Source organism: Sparus aurata, chromosome 9, assembly GCF_900880675.1.
Source record: "Sparus aurata chromosome 9, fSpaAur1.1, whole genome shotgun sequence".
NCBI classification, from domain to species: Eukaryota; Metazoa; Chordata; class Actinopteri; order Spariformes; family Sparidae; genus Sparus; species Sparus aurata.
Window position 1 is genome coordinate 22,283,545 of NC_044195.1, and position 13,697 is coordinate 22,297,241.

At 40.4% G+C, this 13,697-nt stretch overlaps 1 protein-coding gene across 1 annotated transcript in view; it reads left to right on the forward strand.

The window, feature by feature from the left end:
- abca12 (ATP-binding cassette, sub-family A (ABC1), member 12) overlaps positions 1–13,697 on the forward strand; it is an 84,846-nt gene that overhangs the window by 28,347 nt on the left and 42,802 nt on the right. Inside the window, exons 35-45 of the mRNA XM_030428660.1 lie at positions 198–328; positions 920–1,062; positions 3,062–3,229; positions 3,349–3,566; positions 5,554–6,486; positions 6,813–6,919; positions 8,097–8,203; positions 8,969–9,168; positions 9,562–9,638; positions 10,471–10,601; positions 11,795–11,959. Coding sequence (XP_030284520.1) covers positions 198–328; positions 920–1,062; positions 3,062–3,229; positions 3,349–3,566; positions 5,554–6,486; positions 6,813–6,919; positions 8,097–8,203; positions 8,969–9,168; positions 9,562–9,638; positions 10,471–10,601; positions 11,795–11,959 — 2,380 coding nt within the window. The remainder of the gene's footprint in view (positions 1–197; positions 329–919; positions 1,063–3,061; positions 3,230–3,348; positions 3,567–5,553; positions 6,487–6,812; positions 6,920–8,096; positions 8,204–8,968; positions 9,169–9,561; positions 9,639–10,470; positions 10,602–11,794; positions 11,960–13,697) is intronic.

Genomic DNA, 13,697 nt, shown 5'->3' on the forward strand with positions numbered 1-13,697 from the left:
TCTAATTACCATTTATAATAAAAAAAACAGATCAAACACATCATTAGTCAGTGCTCATTAGACCTTTGTGTGGAATTGCAAAACTTGTAAAGCTATATGAGATGATGATAAAGTTTATTAATTTATTTTTTAATGAAGACTGCTGTTGATTTGCTGCTGTGATTACTCTAAACCAAATGCCATGTGTTCTGTCACAGACTTGAAAAGGTGCTAGAAGCCCTACTGTCAACCTTCAGAGGGACAGAGCTTTGGGACAGTGTCACAGCTGTTATCCCAGTGTTTGAAAAAGTCATTGGAAGTGAGGTGAAGAACACGCAAGCAATGACCGGTAAGCACACGACTAAACAGCTACTGTCTTACATGTATAAAGCCAGGGCAAGGACACGCAGATTGTAATCGATATAATAATGTGCCACATAAACACCTCAAATTAAGAATAAACAAGGCCAGACCTAACGTCTTGATAGATATCCATCTCCAGGACAGGGAGCTGATCATAAAGGCGCCAGAACAGATAAAATATCAGATGAGGAAGAGCAATGCAGGCTGTAACATCCCTTTTGCCCGTGTTATTCTGCTGTTCTGATTAAATTAGTTTTTGCATGCAAACACCAGATCCCATTTATCTCGTCGCACCTAAACAGTTGATCTGAAATCTTAAGTCGGAAAAAAAACACGTCCATGTATAGAAGTAACTACTGACTGAAGGAGGAATGGTTCCTTATGTTTAATGTTGTCTACTTTAGAAATGGCTTTGTCACACCATGACACACCCTAAAAATACCTGAAATAGCTACTCAAGAGTGTCTTTATTGCCATTTCATAAGGCGAAATCACATGTTACCATTTTCCTCGTATATTTGCTGCTTTTTTCAACGTGTTCATATTGGTCAAATCTTCTGTCTTTTCTTCCACCCAGAGTTGATACTCAGCCTTCAGATGCCATTGGCGACCCTGATGACAGAAATGGCGCAGGCTGTGAACAGCACTCGTTTCAACTTAACTGAGGTCTTGGAAAGAATGCAGCGGGCCATTGAACGCACCTTGCAGGCAGTTGAGCAGGTTAGACTGTCCTTCCTCCACTCTTCACTTTCATTTGTATGTGACAGAAAGCCAGAGACAGGGGTGTGGAGGGGAGAGCTACCATATCTCTGCGCTAGAATTGATGCATTTTTACAAAAAACAATACCTATCTGTCATCATCCATCTCTGATGTAAGGGCACGGTGGGTGTGTTTTGTGTTTTTGTGCATCTGGAATCTGTCTGTCCCATCTGCATACATGCTCATTGGCAAGCTTATTTATCCCTCAACAAGGCTTTTGACAGGCATCATCCTCGTGTCATAAATAGCATGTGGGTACGACTGTTACACCCTCTGAATGACATTGACAGAATGTAGCTGAAAACTGATTATGACTGGGTTTTCTTACTTAAAGGGACAGTTCACTGATTTCTTTCCCCTTTTGTCTGTACTGTTATTTATCCATCATATCTGTTTTGGTCTGAGTTGTCACATTTTTGAGATATTGCCCCTTGAGATGTCTGCCTTCTCTCGGATGTAATAAAACTAAATCGCACCAAGGGGCAGGGGGAAAATATGTATTCTTGATTTTCGGGCGAACAGTCCCTTTAAATTATTCATGTCTCATCCAACGGTAAGTCGCAATAAGTGTTACACTAATAGAAGACCTTCTGATCTGCAATATTATTTACTATTTGTAATTCGGCAGGCTGATATTATCTGCCATTACAGACCTGTCACAGACAAATCAGAGTCTATATGTACTTTGGCGTGCAAAAATTGCAGTGTATTGAAAGCTGTTTCAGATGTTTTGTTCACCCCTAGTGACACATGATAGGGAATCATAATCAAAAAATATTAGAAACACTTTTCAAAGCAATAAAAAGTGAAACCACCACTAGGCATTGCTTCAGAAATTACCAGTGTTGGGTGAAGTTACTTGCAAAAGTAACACATTACGTTTCAAGATTACTGCCATTAGAAGAGTAATGCGTCACTTTACTGTGTTATCTACTGAGAAAAATAATGTAATCTATAACTAAATAATGAAGGACTTAAATTGCTGAACTGATGCGTTAACGTCCTTCGTTACAACAAAAAAAAAATGTGGGTACTCTAATGGACAACAACAAGTTACTGTAACAAGTTTCAAGTTACCCCCAAGACTGGAAATGACTGTAAAGTTTAATAATCACCTTCAGTGTCAAGAGTGTGTGACAGGGTGTCAACAAAAAAATATTGTTACACTTTTTTTTTTTGTAAATATAGAATGAATACCACAGGGTTGATGTATTGAGTTGGCATGTTTTTTATTATATTTGAAAGATTAATTGACATTTTGGAAAAGATGCCTGCTCACTTTTTTTTACTAGTAGTTAAAGAAGATTGACACCACTGCTTAGAAAAATATATTTTTCTTATTTGTAGATTACAGAATTTAAACCTGAATTTAAACCAAACTAACCACCAGAAAGGAAAACATGGAGCAAAATAATAAATCAGTGTTTGAAAGCAAAGCAGGAGTTCAGTACTCTAAATATGAAGCCACAGTCAAGCTTTAGTGTTATTAGGGTTAGTCTCATGTGTTGACAATAGCCAGTATCAGATGGACCCTAATCCATGCCATGGTGGGAGTATTCTGTATAGTGTAGCAGAGTGCTATTCTTTGTCTTGTGTATATCTTGGAGGGAACCTTGTCACAACCTGTCAGAGATGCCTGCTGTGGCAGAAGTGTCAGCTGTAGATGACACTTTTTACACCCCGTACAGTGTGTGTGTGTGCTTAAGCATGTAGAGTATGTGCAGGTGCATACCTTGTATGTAAGTCTGCGAGAAACCATGATACCTGTGTGACACTTCTGCCCTTTGTTTTCCACTCTGTGAACTGCATGAACAGAGACATTATGTTGTTTCCTTCGTGCTCCTGCCTTTTGTCTGTCAGACGCTTTGTTCTATTTCCAGCTCTGTCTCGCTAACTGAACTGGTTTCCTTCTGAACAATGCACGTGAAACACAATCAGTAAACTTTTTTCACCCTCCAGGCTAATGGCACATTGACGTGCGGCGAAGTTCTCCAAATATGGGGGCCAGTAAGAGAGGCAGCGGGTTTAAGCCAAGACGCCATGGCTATGTGGTGCAGCGTCAGCCTGCAGCCTCTTCTTGAGGCCTACGGTGCATCTCAGAATGTCTACGCTCACTTGAACATGAGTGTGAGTCAAAGCGATTGTGAAGTGCAATTATCAGTTTCACCACTTGGTGGCAGTGTTGATGCACAGAGAAAGCTGCCACTTTGCTAACAATCCATCTCTGCTCTATGGTTTCTTTACAGCACATGGGCGGGGGACTAATGACTGTGAACGCCACAGCTGCAACGATTATCAAGACCGTACAGTCTCTCTACCAAGCCAACATTAACCGCACGCTCATGACAGAGCAGCTTGTCATGGCTTTCTTCAGCCAGCTCTCTAAACTAACAGGCCAGCCTCTGAACTCTGAGACACAGCATCACTGGTTCAAACAGCTCCAGGCCATGCAGCTGCAATACAGGTGACTATTTACAGCTACAATCAGATTGTGTCATCGCTAACACGATGCGCTCTTGTCAAGATTTAAGATACTTAAATCTTAAATGATATTCCGTTGTAATACAACATACAAGGAGTGAAAAAAGTTGTAAATTATGAAGTGGATATTGATGATGCATGAAATTAAATTAACAAACTTGTATGTAAAAAAACAACAACATCAGTTTGTTGTGTCGGTACATGAGAACGAAACAGCAACAGCTTCTATGTAACTTTCAAAAGTCACATAAGGAGAAATCCATCATACAATACTTTTGTCCCCATTTTTTTTTTCTTTTTTCAAAAGTAGGGGAGCCTTAGTAGATCAGACAGACCAGGCCACACTGAAGCCACAGGATATGAGGACAGTGCAGTACAAGCATATCAAAAAACAAAACCCACTGAACATCAAAGTCTCATCGTATTTATCGAATGTTATCTGGAGAAATGTTATTAACTTTCCACCTAATTGCATCTCTACACCGACACATCCTCACCTATAGATTACCTCACCACTCCATTTGTCGATACAACATTATCCTCAATGCACCAGTAGGGTCCAATTTGACTCACGCATAATTACACAAGGAGTTGGAGTGATCACATTTGCATTTCAACTTGATGAATTTAATGCGAGTGCGCCCTAAAAACAGGCAGGCCCGCTCAGATAACTTAACTGTGATTCAGCTAGCCGAGACACCCTCTTAAAATTGATTTCCCTTTATATGCCAGCTGCAATAATGGGCCGGGCATGGTGATAAGGATCACATTCTGCATATCGCTAGGAATCAATCAGGTCTGATTACATGAGTTATAGATCATTGATCGCAGTGGAAAGACTCAAGAGTCTATTATGGAAGAAAAAAATGGGAAAACTGTGCAAGAGAGTGTGGGGGAAGTTGATGAAGAAATATGACTACGGGTTAAATGAGAGAAATTAGACTTCTGTGGAATCAGTGTATTGAGGAAGTGATTCAAAAACATGGTTTGCATCTGGGATACAACTAACTGAGCAGATACTAGGGAGGAAGAAATTTGATGCAGATATGAGGGAGGAAGAAATTCTGATACTGATATATCAGCTGATATATACACATTTTTGCAATGATCCTTAGAATGTGGTAGGAGGATATCTTACAGTTTAACAATGAACTTTATTGTTTAAAATGACATTGGTGCACCAAAACTTTAATGAAAGCATCAAATATTGCGTTATAATCTCAAAAAAATCCCAGTTTTCATATCGGCATATATCAGACAACCAATAAAACAAAAAAGTATATCTGTGATCGGCCAATGATCTGTTGTAATATCAGCCGGACTCTACTAACAGTTATTTTCATAATCAATTAGAGAGTGACTTCACAATTTTCACTCATTGAAGTCAAGTGTGTATGCAGGTCTTGAGGAGTAATACTGCATATGTGAAAAAGTAGCATAAAGCCTTTTGTGGCTCCAGAGGAAGCTTTGTGTCATCTGATGAATAACCTCCATTGATGTCGCTTAGCAGCTAAGTTTTGTGTGTTTTCCAACTATGCATTAGTACTCCCCAGGACCTGTAAACATACTTTCCTGTGTGAAATTGGCAGAGCTACCCTAAGTCTACCAATGTTTTTTTTATGATCAATAAATCATCATTTAGTCATCAAACAGTGAAAGGGGCTCATCACAATTTCCCAGATTTGTCCATCCAACAGTCATAAAGCCAAAAACTCACCTATCATCATAAAAAGAAAAGCAGCAGATATTTACATTTAAGCAGCTGGAACCAGCAAATGTTTAACTTTGCTTGAAAAACAATGACTATGATAACAAAGCAGCTAAGCTCCTCACGATCGACTGACCGATCGATCAACGATCAATACAGCTCTAGTTTGCATTGCATGAAAGAATCTGTTGAGAATTAGTCCTTACTCTGTTTGAGAAGGCTATATCCGTGGAATTAACTTGACATTTATTTTTTTCCTCAGTTTGTCATCCCTGAGAATGCTCACAGATGAGCTGGTCGACATGGCCCCGTTCCTAGAACGGTACATTAAAGCTATGGAGAAAGCACTGAGTCACATCCTGAAGAACTACGATTTCAGTGAAGACAGCAGTTTACCCCAGAAGCTCTCTGAGGAAGCCGCAATGATTTACCTCTCCTCTGCAAACATCACCTTGAACAACATGTTGTCCATGATGTGGGGAAACTTTTCTGGACTTAATGAAACATCTGTTATTGGCATGATGAGGGAGGCTGTCAAACTGATGATGGACATGGAGATACTTGACAATGAGGTTTATGAAGCCTTGGAGGACTTCCTGGCATCAAGAGACACAAGCTCTATTGTGCAGAGGCTGATCCGGATGACTGAATGGTTGGGAACCACCCAAGCGTCTGGTCTGGACCTGCTGACTCAGGCTCTGCCCAAAATTTTCGACATCCTCAGGCCTCTGCTGTCTTTATTGTCCCAGATGGGTGTGGACTTGGGAGAAAGCATGGAGCTGTTTGAAGACTTAACTGGAAACACACTTGTGATGCTGAGGCAGCTGGTAAGCACCAGTGGTCTCCTGAGCCCCATGGACCATTTGAGTAAGCAGGAAATGATGGGCGGTAACCATACGATGAGAAGCAGACATAGACGCGAAGCCCCAATCATGCCAATGAGGAACCCCATGGATGACTTCGTAGACCTGTTCTACATTGACTACCCCACCATGTTCAGAGCCATCTCCGTCCCTCCAACCACGGTAGAGATTATGGAGACAGTCCACGTGTTCTTTGCCAATCCTGATCTGAACGTTGTGATGAAAGGAGCCACAAGAGGCATGCCGTGGGGCATCAATGCCTCTCGAGAAGAGACCGTGGATGCCAGCCTTGGGATGCTCTCCTTCCTCACTCTACCTGCTGCAGTTCAGATGTAAGTCTTGGAAAGCACTTTATTTAGCGTCAGATATATACATTCTCTGTAGCATTTTAAATGAGTCTTATTCCCAACTCTTATTCAAAAACTGACGCTTTGGGTTCTCCAACTTGGCAAAATGATGCTTTTGGATGGCGACCAACAATCCAGAAGCCTCAATATTTGATAAGCCTCAGTACTTGAGGAGTTTGGAATGAGACTCAAAAAATAATCTTTTCTTACAAATAGAACCTTTAAACAACCGCTTTGAATCTTTATTTGCCTTTTCACCATTATGTTTCTCGGGTAGTGCCCATTTCATAAGCTTGTTCAATCTTCCCCAGGTCATCAATGGATCTCCTCGTGAATTCTGCTGACTTGATTCCAGACAACTTGCCATTCTCCTCAACGATTAAGAAAATGACAAAAGCCATTGCCAATGAGTCACAAGGTAACGTTAAGGTTCAGATCCTCCTTCTCTCTAACTCAGTCTGTACAGTTAGAGGCTTCTTGGACAGAGGGCAACTTCATTATAAGAAATGTGCGCTCATTAGTTAAATGGAGAAGCCCCGAATGAATGATGTTAGTTTCTTCCAATTAACTTTACCGACTGACTCCTCTATGAATTCCCTCCCACTTGTGCTGTACTGTAGAGCTCCCACTGATGCTACAGCTTGTGTTTACATACCTGCTGTGACAGTATGTATATATAAGTACTGTCTGCCAGCCTGTGCCATTAAACAGTGACACCTCATGGACGAGCCACCTTTCAAATTGACCTTCGTGGCTGTTTCGGGACCATGGGAGAACCATAAAACGTTTTGCTAATGCTGTTGTTGTTGTTGTGTACATGATTATAGCGCGGCATAATTCATTCTGGAGATATGAGGAATAAGACTTCACATCAGCTTAGCTTGAGTTCCCAAAGAGCCCAAGGCCATATGGCCCTTCTCCAGGAGAAAGCCACTCAGCACCTTTTTAAATCTCATTAGCAAAGTAGAATTCAATCACTTATCCCGTCCGCCCTCGCTAAACGTCTCCCCTCGCACTCACACAAGTGGACATCTATGACCTCGTTTTAATTGGCGTCTGTGCTTGTGTGATAATGTTTTCGGTGCACAGAATCACTTTGTAAGCGGCGGCGGGAGCTTCACTCCTCCGGAACCCCACTCATATTCTTCACACACATACACAAACCCACAGTGAACTGTTGTAATTGCAAAGGCCTCTAGGTGTTGAGCACCCTGAGATTAAACATCACCATTGTCTAATTTTGGCCTAATTAAATATTCTGTCATCGCGTCTTGTTGCCTGAGGTGGCGCCTTTCTTAGGGCATGTCAGATGCGTTTTAATGCACGACAGCATCTACTGCTGCTGGCCCCTCTGGCCCCATCAGTCCTGCACAGGGCTTCACTTTAAGCACATCATTTGCTGCTCGCTGCCTGACGACGGTGCCCTGTAATGGTGCGAGTCGTAATGAAGCCCAGTGGGATGTCATGTTATTCTGTCACCTTACAGACCTTATTGCCCTCTTTTCCCGTTCCCATCCCATCTTCCTGTCTAACTCTAATAACCTCTTGCTTACCCTCATTTTTTTCCTGCCTCTCCTTCACTCTCCCCCCCGCAGAGAACCTGATCCTCATGCAAAGGACCATCGGAACAGTCACGGAGCTCCTCCAGATCAACCTGACAGACCCGCGTTTCACAAGACAACTTGGCCTCCTGAGATCCCAGGTCTCTCCATTGACCCTGCCCTTCTCACATATGCATCATTCATCATAATTGGAAAAAGAGTACTTCAGAGTGTCTGAAAACACTGTTGGGGTTCATTATGTGTTTCTAATAAGCACGTTTATAATTAGAAAGTACAGGAGTTGATATTTCAGAGCTTATACAGCGTGTTGTCAAGGCTTGGTGCTCTAAAAGGGTCCCTGCAGTGTTATTCTTATAACAATGTGTTGTTTGAAAGTGGGTGACTCAATTTCTTGAAGTCAGCTGTCAAATTGGAGCAAAATAAATCCGCAACACAGACATGAATAGGCAACAAAAACAACACCACTGATTAGACTTTGGTAACATTTCGAGCAAAAATGGGTTTTTGCAGGTTGACAGAGGTGGTGATATTCTTTTTGATTAAATGCCAGAAGCTGTTGTTTGCTGCCTGTGCCAAAATAAACTGCAAACCATAAATCAGTAAAGTATTCAATAAAAAAAGTTGACAAAAGTTTTGCTGAGACCTGAAGGCAACAGCTGAAAGACATAAATATCATCGGTACAAATCCCAGGATTCACTTTGATTCCTTAGTCCAGAAATGAACCATAGTGAAGAACTGCCAAGATGGAGGGATGCAATGATTGCATAATTGATGGTGCGATTATAGTCTGAGGTGTAAAAAGGAGCTTTTTTATGTGTAGTCAGGTCAAAGTGCAGTTATGCAAATTAAAAAAGTAGACACAAATAACAAGTATAGAAATGATATACTGACTGATTTGTTGTAGGTGTGCACCTTGGAGGACACAGAGACTGTGCGTCTGTTGATGGAGGCCCTCTCCTTGGAGCCTGGTCAGCTCTGTCACATTTTTCTACCCACCATGCAGACCTTGTTTGAGAGCCTGGCGATGAACATGACGTCCCTGATCGACGCCATCTTTGTGGCCATCATCGGAGACCCCATCACCTACAATGTCCAGTCAACCTGGTACAGCACTGTCTTCATCCTTATTGTAGTGAGGACGCCATGTCGTCTACATCTCTGCCTCAGTTATTCCTTTTGCCTTGTTTGCTAAATAGTATCACAGAGATGTTGCACTTTACAGAGCTCACCTCACAGGATCTGAGGGTATTTAAGTCTGAAAAAAATCAGACAGTTACCTCTCGTTGTCATCAGGGTCCAATAAGCGCAGTTTTTCAACCCAGCCATTTAGCCTGCAGGATGCCTTGAAGCATTAAACTTTTTTGAATGAAGGCAACACTTCTTTTTAAAGAAATGTTATTTATATTTCCTGACTGAAGTGCTTTTATCTGTTTGCGTTTCTCTCTCTCTCTCTCTCTCTCTCTTTGTGTGTTTGTGTGTGTGTGTGTGTGATTACAGGACCTCTGTGTTGACTCAAGATTTGAACATCAATACAAACAGCCTGAGATCTCTCAATATTAACATCACCTCACCAGGTGAGATGTTTCTCTCTATCAGAACTGTTTCTGTATTGTTATCGCAATATGTTAGGAGACATTCCTGCACCACTGCTGTTTTGTAATAGACCTACAAGACAATTCCCTCATTTATGCATTTTTACTTTACAGATTGTACCTTTCACAGCTGATTCTGTTGTCTTTTGTTGTCTGGCTGATTGTGAATAAGAAAAGCCCATTGTTCTACCCATGATGGTATATAGAGTATCAATTTTAAACAACTAAATGTATATAAATGTGGGTTAAAAAGACATTTGTGGTGTTATACGCTTTGTAAGTTTGAGTTAAAGTACGTTTTGAATTCTAATTTAGGGCTGTGGTCACTGCCTGGTGTGCCATCAGTAGAAAAAAAGCATCACAAACCTTGTTTCCATAACAACAGACTGCTCATTTCAGCTCACCCAGTGCTCGCTGACTTGTGTCTGATGCCACATTATCTAACAATCATAACTTATTACAGCGGCCAATTTCTCCAATGTCACTTTGTCTGTAATTGTTTTTCCTTGCGAACATTAAACACGTGTCTTCCTCACTGTGATTGGCTCGCTGAGGACACGTTTTCAGCTTCTGAAGATGCCATAGTGGCAGTCAGGCACTGCAACCACAGTGCAGTAATATATTATCAGATGGATTTACATGACACCTGCTGGAAAAATTAAATGACCGATATGCAACAGGAAAAAACTATTCTTGTGAGATTTTAAAGGCAGTTTTTTGTTTAGTTTCCACGTTTATAGAAGTGAAACTAGACAGACTGGTTGCATATATCAATGGTGTAATAAAAAGCACTTCTTTCACTTAATTCCCCCAGCCGCTGTGACAGTAGGAGAGATGCTGAGGAATAAAACAGCCTTCCTTGCGGATATTCAGCGACACACGGACCTTGATTTAGCTGATCTGGACCGCCTGATGAAAACCACTCTACCGAACAACAATTTAGTGGTAAGCCATCAGTATCTACTCACATACAGTATATAAAGTGTGCAAGCAAACATTTAATCACAACCTCATGCAATTTTGGAGACCCAGTTTACAGCTCAGGGTCTGCAATGTTGCAGAAGGAATTATGCTGCTATATTCTTCAGCAAATAAGTGCCACATTATCATAACTCAAGGTTTCCAGAACTGATAGTCTGTTTAATAGATGTTTTATCTTGAGGAAAAGTATTTATATACTAGGGGTTGGACAATATATTAATTGCGATTTAATAACTGATAGGTCGTCGCCAAATATCAGTATTTTTATTAAAACATGCACATTGGAATGATGGCCTACGTTAAACTGGACAAAGATGCAGTTTTTGTACATTGTTCATTTGAAATTCTGTGAAACTGACACCACATTGCAGTGAATGACTACATAATTACTGCAGTTTGCACTTTTAGGGGGCAATATTGTGATGTATCATTTGGTGATTTGGTCTTGCAATGTGTTGATTATTGCAGAACCTCTGTATCGTATCGATCATTATCGCGGGCAGCGTATCGTGAATCGTATCGTAAATCGTATCAGGGGTCACTCTGTGATCACCACCCCTGCAGGTAGAAGTGGAAGAAGCACTCATATCTTTTACAAACAATGGAAATACCACAGTGTAAAAATACTCAGTTACAAGTAAAAGCTCTGCATTGCCTAAAGCTCCACAGCCACTGTTTTCTGTTTAATTTGTTTAATGGTTAATGTTCTTTCTCAGACAGAAATCGGGGATCATATTTACAGCTATCTATAGTTTTGTGCATGACCCTCTTCATGCTTTAGTTGCAACTATTAGGGCAACATTATGCAACTCTTTAAACTAAGAATAATAGCTTCAAACTCATGTTGATGGTGTCTTGTAACAGGGTGAATGTTGTCTCTGACTCAGTCACTCTGTTGCCCCCTCACTTGTTTCTGCTCTACGTAACTTCACTGAGAGGGTTGGATCACTGCGTTACATACATGTTTACTTCAACATACCAGTTTTCAACAAATAACATTGTTATTACGTAATGAGTTTTATTTGTAGTCAGCACCCCACATTACGTCTGACAAATCGTCACAGACCGGAGATTTGTAGTTACGACTGTGGTGTTGCACTCTGAAACTGTGTGGGGCTTTAACTGTTTCCATCCATCCCTTAATGCTTTTGAAACAGATACTGTCCTGGTTGGTCAACCTGCGTCACTGCGGCTCCACAGAATCCGCGGACATGATCGAGACAGATGTGACCAAGATGTTCTGCTCCATGTCCCCTGAGCAGTGGTACAGTTTGTCCCTGCTGATGGCTCGCCATGTCAACGTGGAGAAACTGGTGTACAGAGTAAGACTGAATTGAGATAGAGGTGTTTTTTTTTTTGTCAAAAGAAAAATAACATGCTACACTTTTCTTCTTTTTTCTTCGATTGGTAAAAAAAGAAAATAGAGAATGTGAGAGTTTGGTGATTGCACACAGTCAGTAATGACTGAACGGACAAAGAAATGGTTTCTGTTTGGCTGCTGGAAAAAAACATGTTTGATGCTACAGTGTGCTTGTTTGAGGAAGATGTAAGTCAGAGAAGAAACTTGTTGTTTTGGTCCAAGAAAATATGTTTTCTCCAGATGAAGCTGTCGGACACATTTAAAAAAGAAAAAATGAATCCCATAATTGATGTTTTTGATTGATCTAAGAAAACCAACGCTGTCATTTCCAAAAGAACTCCAATAGACCATCTGTATTTGAAGGAAATGTGCAGCTGTAGAACAGATTTACCTGTTTCCAATCTTTATTAATAGTTTACTGAGGGGAAACGTTCATTCACAACAGGTCAAAAACAAATCAAAGAAATGGAAAAAACGAGGAGACATACTGACGAGGAAAATGCAGCCTTACAACTGGCTCGTGAAAAACATTAAAACTAATGTTTTACATCGGATGATTGAATAAAACGCACATCATTAAAATGTAATATAATGCACAGCTTTATAAAAGCCTTAAAGCTTTGCAATTAGAATTGTGAATCAATCAAATGTAAAATGCAAATAGAGTCATGTAGAGTAGTTATGATTAAAATAATTGAACGTTGATAAAATCCAGTTAGTCAAAACATTACAAATAGAGGTTAGGATTGAATTTCTAAAATGGCCACAAGGTGTAATAAGAGTATGGATTTTAACAAAGCACTTTTTAATTGTCCTCTTCTACTTCAAATGCAAAATTTCCTTAATGTAACCAAAATGGTAGTTTTTCTTACCATCATCCTGAAAGATTACCTGACACAACTTCAACAGTAGCAGTGGTGCTGTTTTGTGTCGAAACTCTTAAGTATCTCATGTTTCCTGACTGGACCTCTGCCACTTAATGCTGGAAGCACATCAAACTAAACACAGTTTCAATGCAAAAAAAATGTTTGGTGCTTTTCATTATTGATTGGTCAATTCACAGTTTCATTAAAAGCTGATGTTAGATGTTGCTTGCATTAATGAAATCACTTTAAATTCACTGTTTAAAGTGACAACAGGCAACCGTGCACCCAACATTTACTTCATAATATATTGAAGCAGAGAACTCTCTTAAATGCTCTCTATATTTTAGAGACGTAGCAGAATGTTTGCAGCAAAGGAAGCCCTCAAGATCTGTCTGTTTGCGCTGTGCTCAGCACCAAACGACGGGTAGACAAAGCTGGTGGGCGTAATGTTGCAGTTAGCTGCTCAAGAGGCGGATATTTCCTTCAGCAGTTGTCGAAATCCAAACAAAAGCTAAAAGTAGATTCAGTTACGATTACCATTCTTCAACTGTTTTCTCACAGGTTAGCCTTCTTAGCTGCGAGGTGATATTACGCCAGTGTGTTTATTTCAGGTTGTTTCAGGCTAAAAAAATTCAGTTGATTGAAGTTTAACAATTACCAGTGGAGGTACAGAGCAGACACAGGAGGGGGAAAACTGTAGCCTGTAAGAGCTTGCTATTTATATTCATCACTGGCATATTGAGGTGAATGTTTTTTACTTGTTCGTTTTCATTGTTGATTACTGAGTGTGTCCTAACATGGTTTCACAGAACATGGTTTCACAGAACTTCACTT